The sequence below is a fragment of the Loxodonta africana genome, chromosome 18 (genome assembly GCF_030014295.1).
Source record: "Loxodonta africana isolate mLoxAfr1 chromosome 18, mLoxAfr1.hap2, whole genome shotgun sequence".
NCBI lineage: Eukaryota > Metazoa > Chordata > Mammalia > Proboscidea > Elephantidae > Loxodonta > Loxodonta africana.
The window spans coordinates 58981441-59006121 of NC_087359.1; the positions used below are offsets into that span (position 1 = coordinate 58981441).

Below are 24681 nucleotides of genomic sequence, written 5' to 3' on the forward strand. Positions count from 1 at the left end.
GTTTGGGACCCCTGGGTGCCATCAGGTAGACTTGGCACCATGAGACCTGTTCAGCGACCTGGCTAACCTTGCTGTTGTTGTTAGTGGCCGTCAAGCCAGTTCCAACTCATGGTGACCCCATGTGTGCAGAGTAGAACTGTGCTCAATGGGGTTTTCAAGGCTGTGACTTTTCAGAGGCAGATCATCAGGTCTGTCGTCCGAGGCATCCCTGGGTGGGTTCAAACTTCCAACCTTTCAGCTAGTAGTCAAGCACTTAACCATTTGAGCCACCCAGGAACTCCTAACCTTGCTGGTAGTCAGTCCTAACCCTTCCTCCTGGGCCTACGTCTTCATCTAGTATGGATCACAACCCATATCCTGTCTGATGTCACATTGGTCTGTGCCATGTCCCTGAATCATTAAGGTCACAACTGTCTCCCAGAAGCCATGTGACTCTGGAAAAACCACTTAACCTATAACACTCAGATCTTCAGCTGCAAAATAACAACTACTAGGACTCCCCCGTGCCTTGTCCCGAGGGTAAGGCCTGGCTCTGTGTCACTCACTGCTGTGTTTTCAGAGCCCAGCGCTGGCCCAGCATGTGGTGATTGTCCCAAGGGACATGGCTTAGTCATCTTTGTGTGTTTTGTTTGTCTGCATCTTACTTATCTTTGGCCCCCTTTCCACTTAGCACCCAACCCTGTATTAAAAAAAGTATAAAAGGGGTCCAATAAAAGTGAATAAAATTCATCTAGAGCAGCTCATGTACATTGAGGCTTGGCTGCATTAGGACAGCGTTTCTCAAACTGTGTTCCCTGGAACACTACGAAAACCCTGATTTAGTGTGTTCAGTCAAATATGGGGATCCCTGGAGACAAATGTACCCTTCCATTGCATATTTATAACGCACATTATCACACTCAAGGCTCTGAGACACCAAGGGGTAGAGAAACCATCTTAACTTTCCTAGCTCACAGCTGCCCAGTCTTCTCTGTACACAGGCAGAGAAAGCGACACCCATTTGACTGAGCTGGGTACCTTGGGGTTGAAGGCGCAGCTGAACAAGGCCCCCAGGTCCTGGGCCAATGTTTCTGATTTTCCCGTCTCTGTTGCAAAGAGGATTGTGACTCTGACTCGTGATGCCATGACTTTGCGCATCAGCACAGAGGCGAAGAGCACGGCTCTGTGGGGACAGACAGACAGACACGGTGTGCTGAGACAGCCCCCCAGGAGAAAATGGCAGGCCCAGGAGAATAAGAGGAGGACAGGGTTCAGAGTGCGGCCAATTGAGGGATAAGCAACCCACATTTCTCTCCATTCTATCCACCCTGATAATGGTCCTTCTCCTCCCCTCACCCCTCAGCCCACTACTCAGACCCTCTGGGAAAATGGAGGAGAGAGACGGTTGGGCAACGGGGGCTGGTGACCCTTGGAATTGGTGTCCGGACCTCTCGAAGCCAAACTCCACCAATAACACCCTTTCTCTTTTGTTCCTGCTCTTCAAGGCCTAGAGGCGGAGGCTGCTAGAAGGAAGGGCCACAGTTCAGATATAAATGCTCACTGCTCACACTTACTTAGCCAAGACTTTGAATTGAATCTCTCTTCCCCTGGGCCTCCGCTTCTCATCCTGCCAGGTGTGGGTTTTCCAGGCCTCCACCTGCAGAAAAGGAGGATGCTGTGAGGCAGGGTGATGTCCTGGCAGGGGTTTGCCAGGCTCGGCTTGGGTTCGGGGTGCTGGGGGGCCAGAAGCCTCTTCACAACATTCATGGGTCAGGAGAGTGGGCAGGCCCTGGCTCCACCCGACTTCACTGAAAGCTCCAAGGGGCTGCGTCTGTCTGTCCCTCTCAGAGTTGTATCTCTAATCCCTGGCATAAAGCCTGGCATATGAGGGTGGTCAGTTGGTCTTATTCTCATCAATGTTCTCCTAGAAGGAAGAGGGCCCACTTCTCTTTCATTTTTATTGCCTTATCACTGGTTGGTGCCATTGGTTAATGCCCTGGGCTGCTAACTGAAAAGCTGGCAGTTCAAGTCCACCCACAGGTGCTTCGGGAGAAAAATTAGCCATTAAAAACCCTATGGAGCACAGTCCTCCTCTGATACATATGGGGTCCCCACAAGTTGGAATCAATTCAACAGCAAGCGGTTGTCACTAGGAAGGCTACCTAATGTACAGTTCATGCCGGGATACCTCTGAGAGTCAAAAAGCGTCATTAAAACAGGCACAAACTGCCCTGGGCAAGCCAGGATAGACAGCCATCTTACTTATCACCTTCAGAGTGACAAAATGGTAACCAAAATTCTTTGTGACAAAAAAAAAAAAAGAACTTCTTTCAATAGCTAACATTACGGAGTGCTTTCTGGGTTGGACACTGGGCTAAGTTGTTACCTACCAGCTCATGGGATCTGCACAACCTCCTAGCATGGGGTTAATTCCCACCCCTTGTAGACATGAGAAAATAAGGCTTGGAAAGGTGAAATAACCTGCCTAAGATCCCACAGCTAGGAAGTGGCAGAATCAAACCTAGGCGTGTCTGACTCGGGAGCCAAGCTCTTCCCCAATTATACTACGTGACTCTTTACCAGTCCCTCCCGTGGAAGCAGGTGCCATGGAGGGCACCCTTGGGAGCTTAAGCCATGTTAGACCAACAGGCCATTCAACATACAATAAAAGACATCTCCTTGAGTCCCACCCTCTGTGGAAATGGGCAAAAGCTGCTCACTGTCCTTGAGTGGAACCCAAGAAGCATTAAAATAGATCCCCATGTACCCTGATCCTCCTCTCCCATATCCTGCAAGGGTAAAAATGCACACAAGCACACACACACACGCACACTCACACTGTCTCTATGCCTGAGCCCCCAAAGAAAGGGGAGGAAGATCCTACCCTTACCTGATAATAGTAGAAAGGGGACAGGATATAGTTTAACATCTCCTGATGAAACACGGGGGTGATGCTCCCAGAAATTGGCGGGACCAGCCAAACCCAATCAGCTGGGCAGCCCCCACGGGACCGGTACTCATTCTGCATGTACTTCATGAAGGACTCTGAAGCTGAGTGGTGGTCCATGATGGTCACATTTTGCTTCTAAATCAGAGGAGGGCAAGAAGGAGAATTGAGGCAAGGGGCGGGGACATCAGGAGAGCAGCAAGTAGGCTGCAGGCTTCCAGGGTGGCATGTGGGAAAGCCTGGCAATCTTGAAAATGGGGGAGAAAGTTCCTCCTGGCCCCTTCTTTGCCTGCTCACATAAGTACCCGCATAGAAGGCATTTCCAGAGCCTCTGAAGGAGCCCTAGAAACACCATGGCCACGGTCAGCCCACAGGTCACAAGGTGGCTTCACCATTAGGACACAGTAAGCTTGCTTCCCCTTGACCCTCTGGAGGCAGCGTCTAGCTTCTCAGTTCATGCCCCCAATTCTCCCCAAACCCCAAACAAATGGCTGTCTTTGGATGCTGATAGCTCAACACAGGACCCTTTGGCAGGTAAAGAAAAAACTATCCTAGCCACTTGATGTAGAAAGTTCCAGAAGTTGCTTCCTGGGTTGAGGCCCTCCCAGCTGATAAGGAAGTGAACGCCTCTGTGGACAGATCGGAAGCATTGGAGGAAGTGTAGTGTATAGGAGACAAATCGTCCCAAATCCCACATCCTATAATTAGAAGCTGGGGAGTCTGAGCCTAATCGGAATGCCATCTCCTCAACATCTAGGGCAGCTCATTCAGACAAAAGATATTTGTTTAACATAGTGATTCACATCCTGGGGCCTGTGTGTCTTATGAGCCATGTGACTTTATTACTTAAGCCTCAGTTTCCTCATCTGTAAAATGGGGATAATAACAGTTCCCACCACCTGAGGTTATTGAAAGGAGGCAAGAAGTTAATACAAGTAAAGCATAGGAAGTGCTCAGTAAATGTTAGCTTTATTATTATTTCTATCAGCCAGCTACTGCATAAGGCCCTGGCACTACAGAGGGGAAAGACACAATAGATTGTAATTTAACTAGGGGAAGGAGAAGGGGTATCGGTGGTTTGGTGGTAGAATTCTCACCTTCCATGTGGGAGACCCAGGCTCAATTCCCAGCCAATGCACTTTATGCCCGGCTACCACCCCGCCTGTCACTGGAGGTTTGCATTTGCTATGCTGCTGAACAGTTTTCAGCAGAGCTTCCAAAGAACTAGGAAGAAAGGTAATTCTGAAAATCAGCCAAGGAAAACCCTATGGATCACAGTGGTCCAATCAACAACCAGTCATAGGGATGGGCAGCGTTTTGTTCTTTTGTGCATGGGGTCTCCAGGAGTCGGGGGCTGACTCGAGGGCTGCCAATAACACAACAGCAGCAGCAGGAGAAATAGGAGACAGCCAGCTGGTTTTGCATTATTTGGTAGAAGCCATGGTGGAGGCAAGCAGAGAGCACTGAGGGAGGGCAGAGGAGAGAGCCTAACACCAGGCAGAGATGAGGGTAGATACGGGGAACTTCAGGGACAGCTGAAGAGGTGAGCCTTGAGGGAAGAGTCCAAGTTAGCTGGGGCAAGGGTACTCCTGTAGGAAATAGCTGTATGAGCCAAGGTCAGGGGGCACAAGAGAGCCTGTTGACCAAGCACGCAGCGTGTCCAGGCCTTTTGGTAATTGACCTTCCACTTTCATCATTTATTTTATATACAGCACAGTATGCAATGCTAGGGTGCCAGACCAGTGTGACGCTCAGGAGCTGATGACGGCACCTAAGATGATAACAATAATAAATAATAATAACACCAATAATGACAGCTTACCGAGGGTTCTCTACGGGCCAGGCAGTGCAGCTAAACATTGTGCATGGCTTTTCATTTAATTCATACAATAACCTACTGACGGAGGTACTATTACTATCCCCATTTTACAGATGGGGTCACAAAGCCAAGGTTTTTTGAAGTTTATCCTGAAGGTGGGTGACAAGGAAGTCCTGGAGACTCTTGAGCAGGGGAGGGGCATGGCAGCGACGGTCAGGAGGGGCTGTGAATCTGTGGAGTTATCTGAGCACATCCGCATCCTGGCAGTGTTAGGGCTGGTGCTGGGAGGCCCCAGGGGTCGGGATGTGTGGTCCATGGCCAGCCCTTCCTGAGCCGGGCCAGCCCCGGGGGGGGCTCTTCCTGTCCCGTCTGAGCTTGTTCTCAGAGGCCCCCCTCGACTCCTATCCCTCCGACCTGGGGAGTGGGCCTGATAGACTCTCCCCTCTCCTCCCAGCTTGTTGGCATCTCCACTGTCTATTTGTTGATCCGGCGTGGGGAGCATGTGCTAAAAGCATCTCCAAAGCCATTGCCAGGTCTTTCGCCCACAGAGCCAGTGGGTGGGTTCAAACCACCAACCATTCAGTTAGCAGCCAATCGTTTAACCATCTCCCCACAAGGCTCAAATTAAGGATACCACTCATTGCCTAATTACATGCCAATCAAAGAGAAGGTGGGGCAGTGTGGTCTGATCTGTGGACACTTCTAATCTGACACACTGGGGCTCTACGTTTCCATCCGCAAGATGCTTCTTTATATGAGGAACAAAGGTAACCGTGGACAGGAGATGCTTTCATTTCAGTTCATTTCTCCGGTGAGTCCAGACCAAGTGTGGTATGAGAGGTGGGCTGGGTGGGCAACGGTAGCCCTGGGCCTGAGAAGCTTCAGAACTTCCTACTCCACATACAATCCCAAATAGAAACAACACTAACCTTGCATGCACTCAGAAAATCAGAAATATGTACCCTCTAACCAGAAAGTCTTCAGACTCACAAAACCACAGACGCACCTGGAAACTGTGGAGCACGGCAATGTTGATCTCAACGACAGCCCGGTCTTTCCAAAGGGAGGCCACCTTGTGTGTTTCCAGGCCCATCCTCCTGCCCACTTCCTGCAGAGGCAGACAAATGGGCCTGAGTCGGTCCTTGCGGCTTGCCCCCAAGCCCACGCCTCCAGCCAGCCCAGCTGGGCGGCCCTCGTTACCTCCAGGATGTTGTAGCGCTGAACGTCACAGAGGTCCCGGACTCCGATCTCCGTGCCCATGTACCAGCCATTGAAGGGGCACCCTGGAAAGTCGAGGCCGCCCACCTCAAGCAGCATGTTGGCCACTGCAGGCAGGGCGTACCACTTCAGCTCCAGCTCCCGAAACCACTCGTACCTGGCCAGAGGCAGAGCCAGTTGCTATTAGAGCTCTCCCTTTTGTCCACAACCTCCCCCTCCAAAAAAAACTCTTTAGAAAACAGTCAACCAAGAAAACTTTTCCAGGTATTGATCTTTAAGTTAATCCCACCTGGAGAGGTAAATTGGGAAGACTCTCCCAATTCATTTATTTATACGCATTCATTCGCTCATTCATTCATGGCAACATGTATTAAACATGAGGTATGCACCAAGCACTGGGCTAAAAGTTGAGAATCCAACATAACATACTGGTTAGGGACTCTAGTAGCAGAAAGCCTAGGTTCAAATCCTGCCTCAACCCTTACTAGCTGTGTGACCTTAGGATGTTCCTTAGCCTCTCTGTGCCTCAATTTCCTCATCAGCAAAACAGAGATACTAGCATCAAATTCGTGGGGCTATTATGAAGATAAAGGAGCTAATTCAGCTTCATTCATTTTTATATTCATTTCTCCCACAAATATTTATTGAGTACCTACTATGTACCAGGCACCCTGGTAGGTGTTGGGGATATATTGGTGAACAAGAAAGGCAAGATCCCTATTCTCGAGGAGCTGACAGTCTAGTGTATAGTATTGACTCTAGAATATAAAAAAATAAACAATAAAATAAAACAAAGTGATGCTAGACAAGGGTAGGTGTGCCTACTATAGCTTTAATGGTCAAGAGAAGCTTCTCTGAGGAGGTGACATTTTAGGAAATATTTCACTGACAAGAAGCAATGAACCATGCAAAAATCTGGGAGGAAGGCATGTCAGCAGAGGGAACAGCAAGTGCAAAGGCCCTGAGGTAGGATTGAGTTCCGCACATTCAAGGGACAAAAGGAGAAGTCCAGCCCAATGCCTGGTACATCAAACCCCAAATCCGTTGCCGTCAAGTCGATTTCGACTCATCGCAACTCTATAGGACAGATTAGAACCTCCTGGTACGTAGTAAGTCTCAATACATGGCAGTATTTTCGTAACCACAGGAGCCGCCTGGAGCAGGGGCTGAACTGGATAAGCTCCTGAAATCACTGGAGCTCTATGATTCTACTATAGTCAGGAGAGGGACAGCCATGGGAGTTGGCAGAAGGCAAAAGAGCCCTGGGCAGCTCAGTGAGACAACCAGGAGCCTTTCAAGGATTCCTCTCCTGTGGTCACTGCTTCCTAAGTTCTAGGGGTCCGTCTTTCTAAGCCTCTGCTTTTCCCTCATCATCCACATACCCTCGGAAGTCTGGAGGCCTGATGTGAAAGCGCAGACTCACCGCAGAAAGCAAGGGAGCCGGGTAAGCTTGAAAGCCAGTCCCTCCAGGCATCACTGCTGCTGCCTGGCTTTGAGGGAGGTCAGGGGAGGTCTCCCGTAGGGAAGTGGGGAGGCATGCCTGCCGACTTGCACTCCCAGCCCACTTACTTAGGATGCTCTAGGGGCACCTCAAGCACAAGGTCAGGTGGAATTTCAAAGAGCTCAGGGTCACGGCCATTCGCCTGCAGGACCAGAGGCAACACGTCGAAGCGGCTGTACTTGGGCTTCCAGCCTAGGTCAATGCATAGCTGGAAGGCAAGACAGACGTGGTGAGTCCACAGACCCAGGCACCCTAAGCCCTCCAGGCCCCTCTCCGTCACCCAATGCTGGGCTCCCTACCCAAAGAGCCAGGGCCCAGGCTGGCCGGGTACCTGGGTGAACTCCATGCTGGCGGGGTCTCCTATGATGTTGCCATCGGGCATCTGGTAGCCAGCATAACGGATGAGCTGAGCGTTCCACACCCGGAAGTCATGCTTCCCGTCACTCCGCTGGGGGAACACCGTGATGGCCGACCTTCCCCAGAACAGGACAGTGCTATTTACTATGTAGCCCCGCGGGGACTCCTAGCCACCACCCCGCCGCTGGCTCCACCTCCCCCTCCACTCTTCCTAAGCACCAGCCCCCTGCAGCCAAACCGACTGGACCACCTACAGCCAGGCTCTCCCTGGCCTCGGTGTAACCTGCCCCATTTCCTGACATATCCTCTTCCTCCTTCCCCCTCCAACTCCTGCCCTTCCTTCAAGACCAGCGTAGGGAGCCCCCACTCTAGGAAGCGTTCTCATCCCTTAGTTGGGGTTAGTGGCCCCTCCACAGCTGTTTCCCTAGCTGCACGTTTCTTGCCTGGCAGTGAGCACTTGGATTCACAGAGGCCTGGAGCAGGGTCTGGGGGTCTTAGTCATCTCTGCAGCCTTCCCCTGCATCCCCACCCCACCCCCACCTAGCCCTGTGTTGGGTCGCCATTAAGTTGGCACTAAGTGTTTACTGAACAAAGAACGAATGAATGCCTGAATGAGATGCGCAGTTCTATCAGCCTTGGCATCTTTGGGTGGGGAGAGGTGAGGGGTACGTACTGATGAGCAACAGGTCTCCCACCTCTAAGACAAACACCCACAAGAGCCATCTGCTGGGAACCAATCTCTCATCCACCCCAAAAAATGGAGAGCCCTAACTCTGAACAATGATGACGTTACTTCTTAAAGATCCCCCACCCCCTCCGGAAACAGGCTGTGGACGCAGGCTAAGTTTATGGAGGCTTGGCTCACTATTAAGGGTCCCTGAAGACAACTGAGTCTCCTTTTTCCCTGGTTTCTCCTAGAATCTGAGACACCTCCCCTAACCCCACCTGCATCTTTTGGCTAACACTCTAGGGCAGTGGGCCCCAGGTGCTGCCCAGGGAAACGCAAACTCACCTTATGTTGCCCTGGTTGGTGGAATAGCGTATATGTCTGCAGATGTGTTCAAACATTTCCTTTGCGGTGGTACAGCTCCGGGCGTCAAAGACCTGCACACACCCCACCGGGACCAAGCCCATCAAGGACTGTATAGACAGAGGCCTTGGGTCCTCCAAACTGAGGCAAGTGGCCTAAACACCCAACACCCAAACACCTGGTAAAACACCAGGTGCCACTCAGTTGATTCCAACTCATGACACCCCATGTGTCAGAGTAGAACTGTGCTCCACAGGGTTTTCAATGGCTGATTTTTTTTAAGTAGGTGGCAGGCCTTTCTTCTGGGGTACCTCTGGGTGGACTCCAACCTCCAACTTTTTGGTTAGCAGCTGAGCAGGTTAACTGTTTGCACTACCCAGGGACTCCAAATACCAGGTAGAGGGATGCATTCTCCTCTCTGCATCAACTCTGCCCATCTCACAGTTCCCCCTAGCCATCCTTTCTCCTGCCCTCCCAGGTTTTGCCTCTAAGGGCGAATCTACTTAGAAGACTCCAACAAAAAACAAAATCCGAAGAAAACCTGATTTTAAAGCACCATGAACTGAGATTTCCATAGCCCTGGCCTAGTTACCTTGCAACACCCGAGCATATCATAAGGGGGCCTCTGGCACCAACGACACAGCCAGAGGTGGTTAATTGGCATTTCTAATCGATTCCTCTGTCAAGTGCTTTTGGTATTATCCAACAATAAATGATCCCCCAGGGAAAAGATGGCCTAGGATCTAGGATAAATAAAATGTGCTCTCGGAGCCAAGAATTCAAACATTTAAGGTAAACATCCTCTCTTGTGGCACTGGGACCTCAATAATAACAGAAACAAGGTTGTTTGGTTTTTTGATGGTGCTTAGTCTCCCAATTGCAACGCAAGAGAAAGGTCAGCCAGAAATCCTGGTGCTGAAATAGGGATCTACATATCTAGATTTTATTAAAAAAAAAAAAAAACAAAGCAGTTGCCATCAAGTCAATTCTCCTGGAAACCCCATGTGTGTCAGGGTAGAACAGTGCTCCACCAGGTTCACAGTGGCTGGTTTTCCAAATGTAGATCACCAGTCCTTTCTTCCAAGGCATTTCTGAGTGGACTTGAATGTCCAATTGTTCAGTTAGCAGCCAAGTATATCAACTGTTTGCACCATCTAGGGAGCTCTAGACATCTAGAGAGGGGTCCTATAATTCCATTTCATGTTCAGGGGTGTGAAGCGAGAATGCGGGGCTTTGGGCGGCTCTGAGCACAGCTCTGGGCCCAGCTTTTGCTAGGCTGTTCTGAATCATCTGCCCAGGGTCTGCCCACCTCCCCAGCTCCCTCTCCCACTTGGGTCTAAGGAAGTTCACCTGTAGGTTAGACCACTGGATCCTTCCGATGCAGCGGGGGGCATTGCGCCAGGCCTGCTTGGTGGCAAAGATGAGCTCATCCCCTGTCAGCTGGTAGGTTCCTGTTGTTCCGATCTCATTTGCTACCACTTCCAACCTGGCCAGATGTTCCTCTATTTTTGCCCTGGGAGACAGGAAGACATCAGGAAGATCAACAATGAGATGCCTTTAAATGCGGATTAATGCAATCCACAGAAACAGGAACTGAGCTAGGATGAGGCCAAGACGGCAAGATGTCCCCCACTAGGGACTCCTCCTGCCAGGGCTGGTTTCAAGTCACCTGTGAAAGCACATAAAGCCTTGTGCTTAGAAGGGCCCCACACTTGGTTTATGCTCTGCTGCCGCCGTCTTGAAATTCTTAATCATTTTTGAACAAAGAGCTTACGAATTACATGACCAGTCCTGGCCCGTTTGGAACCTCGGTATTTCCAGGCTTTTTTTCTTTAACCATGTATTCATCTCAGATTGAGCAGGGGGTGCGGTCCTCCTCGGACACTTATGAGACTTAGAGGATCTGCTCATCAAGTAACAGCAATGTTTCACCTCTGAGGAAGGGGAGCACCTGTTCTCTTCTCATGGTTAAGAGAAGGCAAGCCAAGTCTTCTCACAGAGCTCAGTGTGCCGAGTACTTCCTATGACTGAGGGGTCTTACTGAGTCTGTGAGGGAGGTATTTTTGTATTCATTTTATAGTCAAGGGCATCTAGGCTCTAGGAGGTTGAATTCCAGTCCCAGAAACATTAGCGTGGTCAAGAGCAGAGCCAGGGCTCAGACCCAGCCACCCTGATGCGGAGCCAGGCTCTTAACTGCTTGCAGTAATACCACCTTCCACTCCAGGGGGATTGTAAGCCCAGACACCTCAAGTGGCCACTTATGTTTTCCTGAGAGCCCAGTCAGGCCACCCTGGAGCCCAGCTCTGGGGACTCGGGCTGGCACATGGAGGAGCTCCCCACAGCGTGGTCAGACGCCCCAGGCTCCTAAATCACGCTATTTCTCACCCTCAGCCCAGCCCAGCTCCTCCAGAAATTCCATATGACATTTGTCAGCTTGCTTCTCCTCTCCCCTCCCCGACTTTGGAAATATCCCAAAAGGAGGGATTCAGTCAGAAAGGATTTGAAACACACACAACACAACACACAACGCGCACACACACATACAGAGCAACCTTGAGATTTCCAATCACCACCGAAGACTTTTGAAATGGCAACAGACAAACTATTTAAGGAATGAACTCCTGATTAAGGGCAGTAGAAAACGCAGAACAAAATGGCCTTTCTGCGGATAAAGAGTGTCTCAGCATCTCTTCTTGATTAAAAGGAAAAAAAGCACAAAGACAAAACACTTGATATTTATCCTCAAGGACACTTCTGGCATAAGAGAGTGCCGGATGAAGGGGTTGCTGCCCCACCACTGGAAGCCCTCCCTCCCAAAAAAGCTTCTAGCAAGACCCTACCCCCCTACCCCCGCACCCAAGCATGAAAACAGTGACGCTCCTCGTCATGACGATGCTATAACACCCTTCGTAGTGTTAACATGCAGATACGTAAAAAATGATTATTTTTTTATGTTTGCATCCATTTCCTTTAGGGTTTCATATTTTATTACTGTTTTCATAAAGTCGTATCTCCAAGGGACTAGAAAACATTATGAGGAGTCCCTGGGTGGTACAAAGGGTAACGTGCTTGTCTGCTAATCAAAAGATTGGCAGTTTGAGTCCACCCAGGGGCACCTCAGAAGAAAGGCCTGGTGATCTGCTTCCCCAAAATCAGCCATGAAACCCCACGGAGCACAGTTCTACTCTGACACACATGGGGTCTCCAGGAGTCAGAGTCGACTCGATGGCAACTGGATTTTTTACGGTTTTTAAATTACATAAATCTGTTGCCGTCGAATCGATTCCGACTCACAGTGACCCTACAGGACAGAGTAGAACTACTTGCTGCAGGCCAGACACTATGCCTAGCACTTTATATACTTTAATTCATTGAATCTTTATAAGGTAGATACTATTATTATCTGAGGCACAGAGAAGTAACTTACCCACAACAATCTCCTATAAGCCAGGTTCTATTATTATCATCCCCATTTTACAGATGAGAAATGTGAGCCACGGAGAGAGTAAGTAGATTTCCCAAGGAAATAGGACTAGTTAATGACGGAATCAGGATTCAAACTCTAATAGTTTATACTCTCAACTCACAGTTCAACCACTATTGCTATGCCTCTTTGTCCCACGATTATGAAAACCTACTCCTTGGGGATATTTTTCCTTGGAAAACTAGGCTTTTGCCCTAGAACCACTGGGAATCTGGGAAGGAAAGGGGACTAGGGTCAGAGGAAAATGGCTGGAGAGAGCAGAACCCAGGGGAGTTTGGAGGAAGCGAGCCTTACTCTTTGAAGGAGCTGTAATACTGGTTGACAAATTCGATAGCTTGAGGTAGAAGCTCATCCGGGGGGGTAGGCTTGTCCCTTGGTCCTTTGGTAAAACTTTTGGGGCTCATGAGAGACCCCAGGCAAGACTTGGACTTGCAAGCAAGATCCTGGAAAGCAAAGGCATGAGGTGAGAGCAGGCCGCTTGGCCTATGGAGCAGGTGTTCATGTCCATCCTCCCCCAGCAGCCAGCTCCTCTGACCATTACCTTTCACTCTGGCTACTCTGCTCTCCACCCCTGGAGCACCTCCTCCTTGGGGTCCACCAGGCTTTCTCTCCAGCCAAATGTCTTCTCCTCTACTGACTGTACCCCAGTGGGTATGAGCTGAGGTTAGTTCTCCCACCCCAAGGCTCAGTCTCTGGCCCAGATCCCCAGCTGGCCTCAGATCCAGAGTCAACAGCTCAGTCCCTGGGAACAGGTCAACCACCTTCTCATTTAAAGAGTTCATTTAAAGAGGCTGATGTTGCCTCCTGTGGGAACACACTAAGGTGTACAGAAAAATGAATAGGAATGAGCAGGTACAAATCCCAAAGTCACAGGATGGCACAGAAAAAACACTGGAAGGAAGTACACCCAAAGGATAACCTTGGTGGTTTCTGGGAGGTGCGGAAAATCATCCTGCTTTCGTGGTCTTGAAATGTTTAATTCTTTTCTACTTTAAAACCATGGAATGCATTCTAAAGTTAGAATAAGAAACTTAAAAGATAGGAAGGAGCCTTAAAAGGCACTTAGTCTAACCACTTCGTTGAAGCATGAACTTCCTCTCCAATCTCCCTTTGTTAAGAGCTCTTGAACCCTTCCAGAGACAGGAAGCTCACTACCTCAGGATGTAGTTCAGTCTGCCTTTGGACACTTGGAAAATTCTTCCTGATGCTATGCTGAAATCTATCTCTTTAAGAAAGACATTAATTTGTACATGCAATAGGCAGTCTCATCCTGTGGATTAGCCACCATCCACCAGGGTGGTTAATAGAGAGTTGACATCATTTACTTCCTACTGTAATTTGTGAAGAATGTGAGTTTCTGTTCCCAACTCCTTTTGCCCAAGTAGATGATCGTTTGGTTTGCAAGGGGAGGGGTGAGGGAAGAAGCACCTATTTGGTCCACAAAGGGCCCCAGTGGCGTCACCAGCCTGGGACAAGGTGGTCCTCCCTGAAGCCCCAGACTTCTCACCCCTTTGGCCTTTTGGTGAAGCGTGTCGTCAAAAGTCATCCCATTGCCCCAGTTTTTGATCCTCACGTGCCGTGGGCAGGCCAACGGGGGCGTAACCAGCTCCTTGTCCACCTTGACCTGGGATTCTGAAGGCTTCTCAGATGGGAGGAAAAAAGCAGCGTTTTCCAAATGTCTCCAACCCCAAGACCCCACAGGTCTCACCCAAGCCCTGGCCCTGCTTTGGCTTTGGGTGGGGTGGGGAGCTATGCATGGGCAAACAGAGCAGGCTGGTGCCCCATGCCCCTCCTCTCTTCCCAACAGCTCAGCCACCTGGGCCAGTGCCTGCTAAGAGTTCCGGGTGCCCAGGCCACCAGCCAGGCTTCTTTCCTCACCCAGACCCCTGCCAAATGCTTCCTCAGAGGAACTGCAGCAGGAAGGACTAAGGTTAGATGCAAGGGAGACTACTGTCACAGTCAATATCGCAGAGAACAGAAACTGGGCCAAGGAAGAATGTATCGCTGCCTTCCCTGGAGGCATTTAAGAACATGAAAACCATCTCTCCCACCTCCACCCACCTCTCCGCCACCACTCTGGAACACCAAGGTCAAAAGCACTTAGGGAAGATGGAGCTCGTGGGATGCAGGCTGGCACCAAAGGTTTAGCCACTGAGCCCGCGATTATTTGGAGGCACCCCATTCCTGGCTCCATGAACAATCTGGAATCACTCCCGACCCGTGCCTGCCAGCCCACAAGGCAAATCATCGAGGTACCAACAGACCCAGTGGGGACCACCACTCCCAACCACTGTGGATCGTCCTGCTCCGCCAAACCCTTCCTCATGCCCACCTGTGTCCCCCTACCCAGGGCTCCCCACTTGCTGCACAAACCCCACTTCCTCTGCCCAGCAGCCCAGCCTCCATGAGGCTGCTCAGCCTGCATCTGCCTGGACGAGGAGGGGAGGGGGTTCCCATGCCCATGTGATCCACTGACCTGTGCCGTCCCGGTAAGGGGTGGGGAGGACTCATTCCCAGGCTTGCCGATGCCACGAAGCTTGGTGTCATCCTGTGTCACGGGACTGCAAAAGGAAACAGCCACTATGAGATCTAGTATCCGAGAGCCTCGAGGGGTCTTGGGGGTCTTCTCTGCCAGCACCCTCATTTTTTCCCCTATATTTTATTTATTTCATTGTTGTTGTTGAGAATATACACAGCAAAACATACACCAATTCAACAGTATCTACGTGTACCATTTAGTGACACTGATGACATTCTTGGAGTTGTGCGACCATTCTCAACCTCCTTTACTGAATTGTTCCTCTCTCATTAACACAAACTTACTGCCCCCTAAGGTTCCTATCTAGTTCTTTTGAGTTGCCAGCACGCTCATTTGATGGATGGGGAAACTGAGGTCCAGAGGGGTGGAGTGATTTGGTCATGGATGTACACTGAGTCAGAGGCAGAGCTAGAGGCCAGGGCCATGTCTCCTGGCTTCCAGGCAAGGATGATGTGTGTGTGGTGAAGGGGGGCGGAGACAGTTGGTCAAACCAAATCTCCCCATCTTCACCACCTCCCCCCTCTTTTCCTCTCTTACCTTCCTCCCACAAAGACAAAAAGAAGGGCAGCTGAGTCAAAGCTACCGGCCCAAACAGAAGCTCTGGGACCAGGAAGCCCTCAAAAACCAAGTAGAAACGTGGGACAAGGGCTGAGTGGGCAGAGAATGGTCCCTACAACTCTGTCCTCCCAGGCCAGCAGCCCTGCCCACCACCTTCTAGTTTTTAGTGACTTCAGGCTTTTTTTAAGCACTCGATTTGTTGTTGATAGTTGCTGTCCAGTCGATTCCGACTCACGGAGACCCCACGTGTACAGGGTAGAACTGTTCTATAGGGTTTTCAAAGCTGTGACCTTTCACAAGCAGATAAAAGCAGATCTGTCTTCGGAGACACCGCTGGGTGCGTTCAAACTGCCAACGTTTCGGCTAGGAGTCAAAAGCTTAGCCATCTGCACCACCCACAGACTCCTAAGTTTTCAACATGGAAAATTTTAAACATATAAAATAATCATGGGCTCCCCACTCAGATTCAACTCAATTAACAATTATTAATTTACAGCCAATCTTGTTTCAACAATACCCCTTAGCCCCATCGTTATTTTAAAGCAAATCCAAGACATGATTTGTGAGTATTATTGGAAGAGAAAGACTTTAAAAAATATATACTGGTTTTATTTATTTTAAAACGAGTTGCGTTTGAAAAGGGAAAAAAGCCCAAATTGCCTGAAGTCATTCAGAAAGAGTTGATTCTGGCTTGGGATTTCAAGGTTGCTCTCCTGGCGAACAACAGAGAGCAGAAGACACACAACCCCTCTCTGCTGCATATGTGTGAATGTCCCTCCAAGTCATGCCCCACACTTGCTTCCATGTAGGGAGACTCACTCCACAGGTGCATCGTACCAGTTTGAAAGCTTGTCATGTTCCATTTTGGTTGCCGTATTTTCTGGAACGCGAGTGTGTTTGTGCACACACATCTGAGGCAGATGGGGTTAGAGGGTATTACAGAGGTCTCTCCTTTTCTACTTTATACGTATCTGTGAGGTCAGGATATAATGAGGGAGGACGTACTGCTTTTTTTAATCAGAAGACGTAGTGGCTCTATATCTATATTAACATTATATTATTAACTATGTATACTGTTGTTAGGTGCCATTGAGTCAGTTCCAACTCTTAGCGGCCCTGTGTACAAAACAAAACTCTGCCCCGTCCTGTGCCATCCTCACAACCATTGCTATGTTTGAGCCCATTGTCACAGCTACTGCGTCAACCCATCTAGTTGAGGGTCTTTCACTGACCTTCTACTTTTCCAAGCATGATGTTCTTCTCCAGGTCCCGCCTACAAGGAGGCCTGGTGGTACAGCCGTTAAGCACTCAGCTGCTAACTGAAAGGTCAGCAGTTGGAACTCACCAGCTACTCCACAGGAGAAAGGTGTGACAGTTTGCGTCCATAAAAATTTATGGCCTTGGAAACCCTATGAGTCAGAACAGACTTGACAGCAGTGGGTGGGAACTCTAAAGAGATAAGTTCCTCTAAAAGAACGTAAGTAAAAATCAGAAAGCCTCGTTTTTAAACGTAAGTAAAAATCAGAAAGCCTCGTTTTTAAAAGCTGTCTGAAAACTCACCATGTAACTGTGCCATATTGGCCTCAAAACTGTATAGATGGTCTGATGCTGGCTCTGTGTGTGTGTGTGTGTGTGTGTGTGTGTGTGTGTGTGTGTGTACAAGCACAGAAAAAAGCCTGGGAAGAAATGCCACTCAATGTTAACAGTGGCTAGCACTGAGTGATGGGCAATTTTAATCTTTCTTTATACCTTTCTGCATCTTCCACATTTTTATAGGAACCATGAATTACTTTCATAATTGGTAATTTTTTTGTAACTTAAGAAATGAATAAACAAAGCTATGACACACACACACCAGCCCTCACCCCTGCTCCTCCCGTTAGCCAATGCCTTTACTAGCTCCTGAGAGATGAGGTGACCAGATGTCAGGTGGGCACATTAAGGACCTGGATACTCATTGCCAAATTATTGCATTGTTTATCCAGACACTCATGCAATTTGACTAAATCCCCAGCCATGTGTGTTCCACATTCCTGCTTGGTCCTTCACAGGGAGGGGGGATCCTTGAAGACTTGCCATCAAACGGAGGGGTGTTGAGGGAATGGCTTGCTTAGACTCAGAACTATGCATAAGCCTTTGAGTGGCTGAGGATGGCTTGTTTGGAGTCCTGGGATCCTGCTTCCCCGCAGTTCCCACCCGTCCCACTCTCTTGCACCTCCATACACCAAGGAGGAGATGGCACTCTGGGAAGTAGACCTTACTTGTAAAACAAGAACGTTTTAACTACATCTGTCCTAAAGGGCGTAGCAGCCTGGGTGCTGAAATACCCTCTGCAGAGAGCCTCCAAGTTCTGAAACATCCAGAATTCCTACCTGGCTGCACACCGCCTCTCATGGGAGCCCCTGCCTCCCTCCCGGGGCAAAACCCGGCCGGGCGAGAGTACCTGGCTCGGCTGGGGCGGCAGGAGGGCTGCGGCCGAAAGATCCTGCGGAGGAGCCGGCAGAGCCGGGGCCGGACGGCCTCGCACGCCGCGCCCAGCCCCTCGCGCATGGCCCGGGCGCCCGCGCAGCTCCGAGGGCGCCCCGCTCGCTCGCGCCGCCGCCGGCCCTTTATCGCTTCCCGCCCGCGCCCGGGGCGGGGCGAGCCGGAGCAGCGGCTCAGGCCGGGCTTCGCGTCGCCTCCGGGGTGTCGGCCCTGCAGGCGGCCACGTCCCCCCGGCCGGCCACCCCCTCTCCCGCGCCTCCGCGTTTCTGCTGCCATCCTGGGGGAGCCCCCACACCCGGGGGCCCCCAGTGGGCAGTCACAGGGGAGTTTGCGGCTTGATGCCACTGGACTTCTTCCGAACTAAGAGCCTGAGGGATGTATGGCCTCGGGTTGGTTTGTTCTCGGTGAAGTAACAACCGTCATAACCATCATAACTCCCATTGTATAACTTTATTGTTTACAAAGCAAACCTTTCCTGTCCGTTATTTCATCGACTCCTTACTAAACCAGATCAGGAAGGCAGTTTTATATTATTATCCGCATTTTAGTGAGGAGGCAGCTGGAGCCCAGAGAGGTTAGGGATCTTGCCCAAGGCCACAAAGCAGCCCCAGAGACTGCCCAAGGACACAGCCCAAGCTCTCTCCACCTCCAAGAAGGGCTATTTCTTTTCCGTGTGTTCTGTGTGATTCCACAAAGGAAGCCAAAGAAAAGTGCAGGGCCTCTGCTCCTCTGCCCACCGCCAGGTGTGACCTTTTGATGGGAGAATGGAAGGGGTGGACCAGAAGCCCCTTCGGTCCCTTTCAGCCCTCTAGTCCTTACTACCTGAAGATGACAGGGATTCCTGACTTTGCTCCATCTGTAAATTGCTCCTTACTTCCTGAGCAGAGTGACACTGAGGGTCCAGGTAAGAACAGGGCTACTGCCCTCAACCACAAATTAAAGTGGCATGAAAGAGGCTACCTGTTTTCTGAGCCAGTTGCCACCCAGCTGGCAACATGTCGCTCAACTTTGTTCCAAATTCCTGATTTCTCCATCTAGATGTTCCCGCATTTGTCTGTGTTTCTAAAACACACACACACATACCAGCACCCTTCCTAATCATTTGTTTACATAGAACATAGATTCATCAATCACATATAATAAGTTTTTGGTCTTATTAGACCTAAATGGATTTGAAAACTGCCTTTTGAAATCAAAATATACTAATTGGCTCCCCCTTGCTTTCAGGATAAAATCCCCTTTGTACTGCTGCTTCCTCTTCCAGTAACAACCCCCCCGTCCCCCCCCACCCCGACTGTATTATCAAAGTCCAGCTGGGCTGACCTCCTCCCAAAGCCTTCTCCCACCCCACCCCTCCCCACACTACAGCTGGGCTGGGCACTCTGCAGTCTCCTCAGGACTTCTACCACCCTGCCCACTGCACCCAGTCTCCTGTCACCTACTAAAAAAACGCATTGCCGTCTAGCCACCCCCTAACCCATCAATATATGAAGCTCTTTTGAATCTCGTTCTTGGTGTCCTCCTCCCCAAACCCGTGAGATGGATGTCATTTCACCCCATTTCCTCTCTGACAACAGGAACTAGGTCACTGTCCCTTTTACAGCTCAGCACACAGTAGGCCCTCAGGGAGAGCCCATATAATGTGGCAATTTGGATCTGAATGGTCCAAAGAGACAAGCTGGTCCTCAGGAAGACTGGTAATGCTATTAGAGGGTACGGAATTAAGGCCTACGGGCTGTGGGTCACACTGTAAAGACTCAGGGAGGAAGGAGACTCAGGATGGCCTCAAAAGATGAAGGATGGATCAGGTCAGGATGAGTCGAGGTGAGGAACGTGCTGTACAGGCACTGGGAAAGTGAGCATGGCTGGGCTGGGCGGGTGGGTGCCCTCTGTCTGGGGAGAGCTATCAGACAAAACCCTGCAGTACAGCCTCAGTGTGGTGACGGGCAATGGGGAGCCACTACAGTCTCTAGAGCAGGAGCATGACTTGCTGACAGTCAAGTTGGAGGAAGAGAGGTCAGAGGCAGGGGCTGGAGCTGGGGAGGCTAGCTGGCAGAGTCTGCAGCAATGAGGCAGAGAGAAGAAAGAGATGCGGGACTTGGTGACTGACCCTGGGAAGGGTCAAAGCAGACCCTTGAGCTCAGGTGTGGGGGTCAGGCCCTCCTGATACACCAAGAGGAATGAAGAAGCCACTGTCAGTCTGTAGCATTTTGAGCCTGAGGTGCCAACAGGACATCCAGCAGCCATCTGACCTTGCATTCTCATCTCTTGGTCTCTTGACCACCTCAGCAACCACCATCCCACCTGCCTGGTTTCAAATAGTCTCTCTTCTGGTTCGTCCCAGCCCCCATGCCTGGACTGTCTTGCTCAAGAACCTGCAATGTCTCCACACTGCCCAGCACAGAAAGCCAAAATCTTCTCCCTGGCAGTCGAGCCTTCAGTGTTCTGGCCTTGCCTTTTCTATCCCAGCTCCCACTCCCCCATCCACCACCCCACCCTGGCCAAGCACAGTCATACTCGATTCTGCTTCTGAGTCTGCTCATCCTGCCCCTCCTTCCTGGAATGTCTTTGCTACTTCCCTTCACCTCCCCACATTCAGCCCACTCTTCAAAGTCCACAAAGCCCACATCACTTTTACAAAGCCAGCTGTTGTAGAGGGCTTTTCGTGTTGCTCAGTCCCATCCTAGCTGCCAACAATAACAATGAGACAACTACGGCAGATGCTATTTATTGAGCGCTTACTCTGCGTCAGGCACTATGTAGAAAAGCTCATTTAGTTCTTATCACAACTCAGGCGTAGTGGTTAAGAGCTTGGCTGTTAACTTAAAGGTTGGCAGCTTGAATCCGCCAGCTTTCCTTGGGACTCTGTGGGGCAGTTCTACTCTGTTCTATAAGGTCGCTATGAGTCAGAATCGACTTGACGGCAATGGGTTTTGTTTTGTTTTTTCTCTTACAGGTAAGGAAACTGAGACTCAGAGACTACGGGACTTGCCGAAGATCACAGAGCTATTAAGTGGCAAAGCCATTTGTTTATCCCCGAGCCCATGCTCTTAGCCATTACGTTATTCCGCTGCCTATGACAGGTACACTCGGGGTTGCCATATTCCCCAGTGCCAGGGGGTGCCCTTCTCACCACAGTCAACAGGAAAGGCTTCTCCGGAGCTGTGAGGTCAGCCCAGCAGCCCTGATAGACTGGGCTTTGGTTTGATTCATGCCGTCGTGTGGTTACAGATCCACGTGAATTTCCACCTGAGCAAGACTCAAACTCCAGTGGACAAGGGACCTCCTCCTCAGGGTTGTCTGGAAGCCTGCCCACTGGTGCAGGAGTTGACTGACTAATTCTCGCAGTCCCACCTAAGGCTTGCCTCTCCTACCGGCCAGGCATCGGGGAGCATGAAGAGCCCAAACTTCGGGTTCAAGTTAGAGTTCTGAAATTACCAGTCACATGATCTTGGGGAAGTCATTCCCTCCCAGATCTCCTACTTCCTCACCTATAAAATGAACCAAAAATAAGTGCTTCACAGAGCCCCCCCACCCCCCAACCCCATGAAGATCCACTGAGATGCAGTACATGTGCAGTACCCTGCATGGCCCTGGCACAGAGCGGGTGGTCAAGAGATTATAATAAACACTGACATTTGCACAGTGCTTATGCTGTGCTGGGCACGCTGCTGGGTGGTTCACATACACACTCGCATTTAATCCTCAGCATGCTACGAGGTGGGTATGATTGCTGATGAGAACATCTGAGGCTCAGAGAGGGTAATTCAGCCTAGGTCACACAGCCAGTGAGAGACAACACAAGGTCAGCTAATGAGGTGCCACACAGGGCTCCAATCCGGTTTTTCTAACTCACATCCTGGTACTCTTCATGAGAATGATGTCCAAAATGTCTGGCAACTGGTGAGGCGTGCATACTGGTGAATCAGGACAGAAATCAGGATCCCGTCCTGGTTCTAACCACCAGACCCTACAGCCTCCTGTTCTCACATCAGGTCTCTGCCCACATTCTTTTCTAAAGATCTGAAGCTCCTTGAGGTCCTTGTCCCGTGTACCTTCCTACTTCACATAGTGCCACACATAGTGAGGTGCCCAATAAATAGTGGCTGCTTTAAACCCCAACAGGGACAGCCAGGAAGCAACTGGAGAGGTAAGACAGATCAGAGGCCAGGAGCAGAGAGAGGAACTCTGAGTCAGTGATGCTGAGGGAGGAAGGGAAGTCAAGGCAAGGAGAGCAAGAAGTGGCAGCAGGGAACAGCTTACCTGGAGGTTTGATAGATGGTTTTCCCCGTGTTGTTGTTGATGTCCTTTTTCTCAGACAAGTCATACTGGGAGGATTTGGCCTTGAACAGAAACTTCCAGGGACAGGCCATCTTCGTGGCTTTGCAAAGCGGGTCACTTATCTGGATTTAAACTCAGATGCTTGCTCTTTGGTGTGAGGCTGAGAAAGGGAAGGAGAGACTGTTATGGAAGACTGAGAACGAGTTTTCAGAGCTGTGCCTTCTCAAGATGGTTGGCTTATTAAAGAATCAAAAGCTAGTGTAAGCCTTGAACAGCCCCTTCATCAATGCTTTGCAACCTCTGCTCCTATTCTGGGGGCCCTGTGGACATAGACTTCAGTGCTACAAAGTCAGATAGCAATTCAACTGAAAAATAGTGGACCTTTGGATCACCATTCGACAAGGACATGTATACCTGATGAGCCTCTTTAACAGAACCTGTTGGGCCACCCGACCCTGAGCAAGCTTCATCACTGGCCAGAGGCAAGGTCAGAGGGGAGACAGGTGGTCAATGAAACGAGTCCCTTTGCCTGCCCCTGTAACCAGAGTTTCCAGCACCTCTAATTAAAACCAGTTGCCGTTGAGTCAACTCGGATTCATGGTACCTTATGTGTGCCAGAGTAGAACTGGCCTCCATAGGCTTTTCAATAGTTAATTTTTCAAAAGTAGATTGCCAGGACTTTCTTCCAAGGTGCCTCTGGGTGGCCTCAAACCTCTAACCTTTCGGTTTGCAGCTGAGCGTGTTAACCTGTTGCACCACCTTGGAACTCTGTGCCTCTAATTAGCAATTGCAATTTTATGCCTGTTATTGGGGGAGAAAGCACTCAAGTTGTACTGCTTTTCTTTTAAGCTTTTGCAATTGTTGTTCATCCTAAGCCAGTAGTACCAACTGCTCCTTTTTTATGAATTATTATTTGTGGAAAAAAATGCACTCAACTCTCAATATTTCAAATCATTTCTGTTAACAAAAGCTAGTAAATGGAGAGCTAAGAGGGGACCCAGTTCTGGTCTGAGCTTGCCCACAAGAAACCTCCTCACTGGAAAAAAAACCCTTGGCGTTGGGAGGCAGTGTGTAAGAATTTTAGAGTCACACAGACCTGGGTTCAAATCCCAGCTCTACTAGTACATGACCTGGATCAAGTTATTTAACTGAAACATGTTTCTTCATCCAAGAAATGGGTTTAATAATATCCATCTTGCCAGAATTTGTTTCAGCAAGAGGGATCATTATAAGGAATGGATAAGAGAATCGATGTAAAATTCTAGTAAATACTCCTCCCTTTCTATTCCAAAAAAAAAAAACCGAGTTTTCCAGAAAGTTTTCACCTGTAGTATATTACAACCACAGTAATTCTTTGAAGAGAAGAAATCTGAACAAGACGCCCTGTTCAAATAGCCAAACCTCATGTTGGCATTTCTCTGCCTCTACTTTCTACCAGCTTCTCTTTGTGGTCAAAAAACTCCCTCAGCTTTTCTGAGTTTTCCCAGACAGGAAGGAGCAGCACCCTCTCAAACAGCAGCTTCCCCAGAAATGAGGACCACTCACCTTTGCAGCTGGCCGTGCTGCCGCAGGATAGGAACAAACAAGCTGGGGGTAAACTTGCACCTCAGAGCTTCAGAACCAACTATAACTTCTCAGTCACCTCACCAGAGCTGGCTGGGAGGTTTCAAATCAGAGATGCTGAGTTCTCTGGTGCCAGAGCCTCAGTCTTCAACTCACTGCAAAGTTATGACCACACTGGCAGCTAAGAAGTATTTATACCCACCCAGAGCCATCCAGGGAGACTTTTTTGCATAAAGGTTTCTTTTTTGTTTCCAAAGGGAGTGTCCCTGGCTGGGTGTAGAGTTAGCTAATTTATGACTGGGACTGTGGGTGACTTGGTGGTGCTGTTACATCACTCTGTGTTGTATATACTCAGTAGATCCACCTCTTCCTGGTCCCAAGTCCAAGAAGGCGACAGGGTGGCAGGGCCCATAGAGTCACCATGTAGCTAGGTTCTATTTGGCCAAGCCACATAGTCTAACTTTCAGCATCTGGGGAATTTTTTCCCCCAGTAGGGAGCTCTCTGGCTAATTCCTGCCCATCCTCTCAGTTTTCCAGTTTGCAGCAGGAGTCCAGGAAGCCAGGGAATATTGACAGGATGGAACATTCTGGAAAATGTCCAGGTTACAAAAGGCCAGCAGTGCTGAATGATGCCAGTATTCAAAACAGCCTCCTGAAATATTCAGCTTGAAGATTTTAGAATGGGGGAGGGCTGGCAGAGAGGCCTCAAAGATGTTGGTGTCACTCATGCCTTGCTCCCGCAGGAGCTCTAAGTAAGCTTTGATAGAATGGCAGATAGATTTATTGTCCACAGCAGGGGAAATGACCTTTTCTTATAACCAGTGAAATCTTCACTCTCAAATACAGCCTTCCTACATGGCATGAATTTTCCCATTATGTAAGTAAAATAACTACGTTACGAAATTGTCAAAAAATTGAGGG

At 49.7% G+C, this 24681-nt stretch overlaps 1 protein-coding gene across 1 annotated transcript in view; it reads right to left on the bottom strand.

Moving 5' to 3' along the window:
• NOS2 (nitric oxide synthase 2) overlaps window positions 1-22725 on the bottom strand; it is a 41672-nt gene extending 18947 nt beyond the window's left edge. The window contains exons 1-13 of the mRNA XM_023556122.2: window positions 22180-22725; window positions 14812-14896; window positions 13843-13977; window positions 12630-12778; window positions 10202-10364; window positions 8834-8925; window positions 7796-7937; window positions 7533-7672; window positions 5946-6120; window positions 5752-5853; window positions 2870-3064; window positions 1554-1636; window positions 1018-1162 (exon numbers count right to left, since the gene is read on the bottom strand). Of these exons, the coding sequence (XP_023411890.2) occupies window positions 1018-1162; window positions 1554-1636; window positions 2870-3064; window positions 5752-5853; window positions 5946-6120; window positions 7533-7672; window positions 7796-7937; window positions 8834-8925; window positions 10202-10364; window positions 12630-12778; window positions 13843-13977; window positions 14812-14896; window positions 22180-22289 (1716 nt within the window). The 5' untranslated portion in view covers window positions 22290-22725. The remainder of the gene's footprint in view (window positions 1-1017; window positions 1163-1553; window positions 1637-2869; window positions 3065-5751; window positions 5854-5945; window positions 6121-7532; window positions 7673-7795; window positions 7938-8833; window positions 8926-10201; window positions 10365-12629; window positions 12779-13842; window positions 13978-14811; window positions 14897-22179) is intronic.
• Window positions 22726-24681: the final 1956 nt, after the last annotated feature.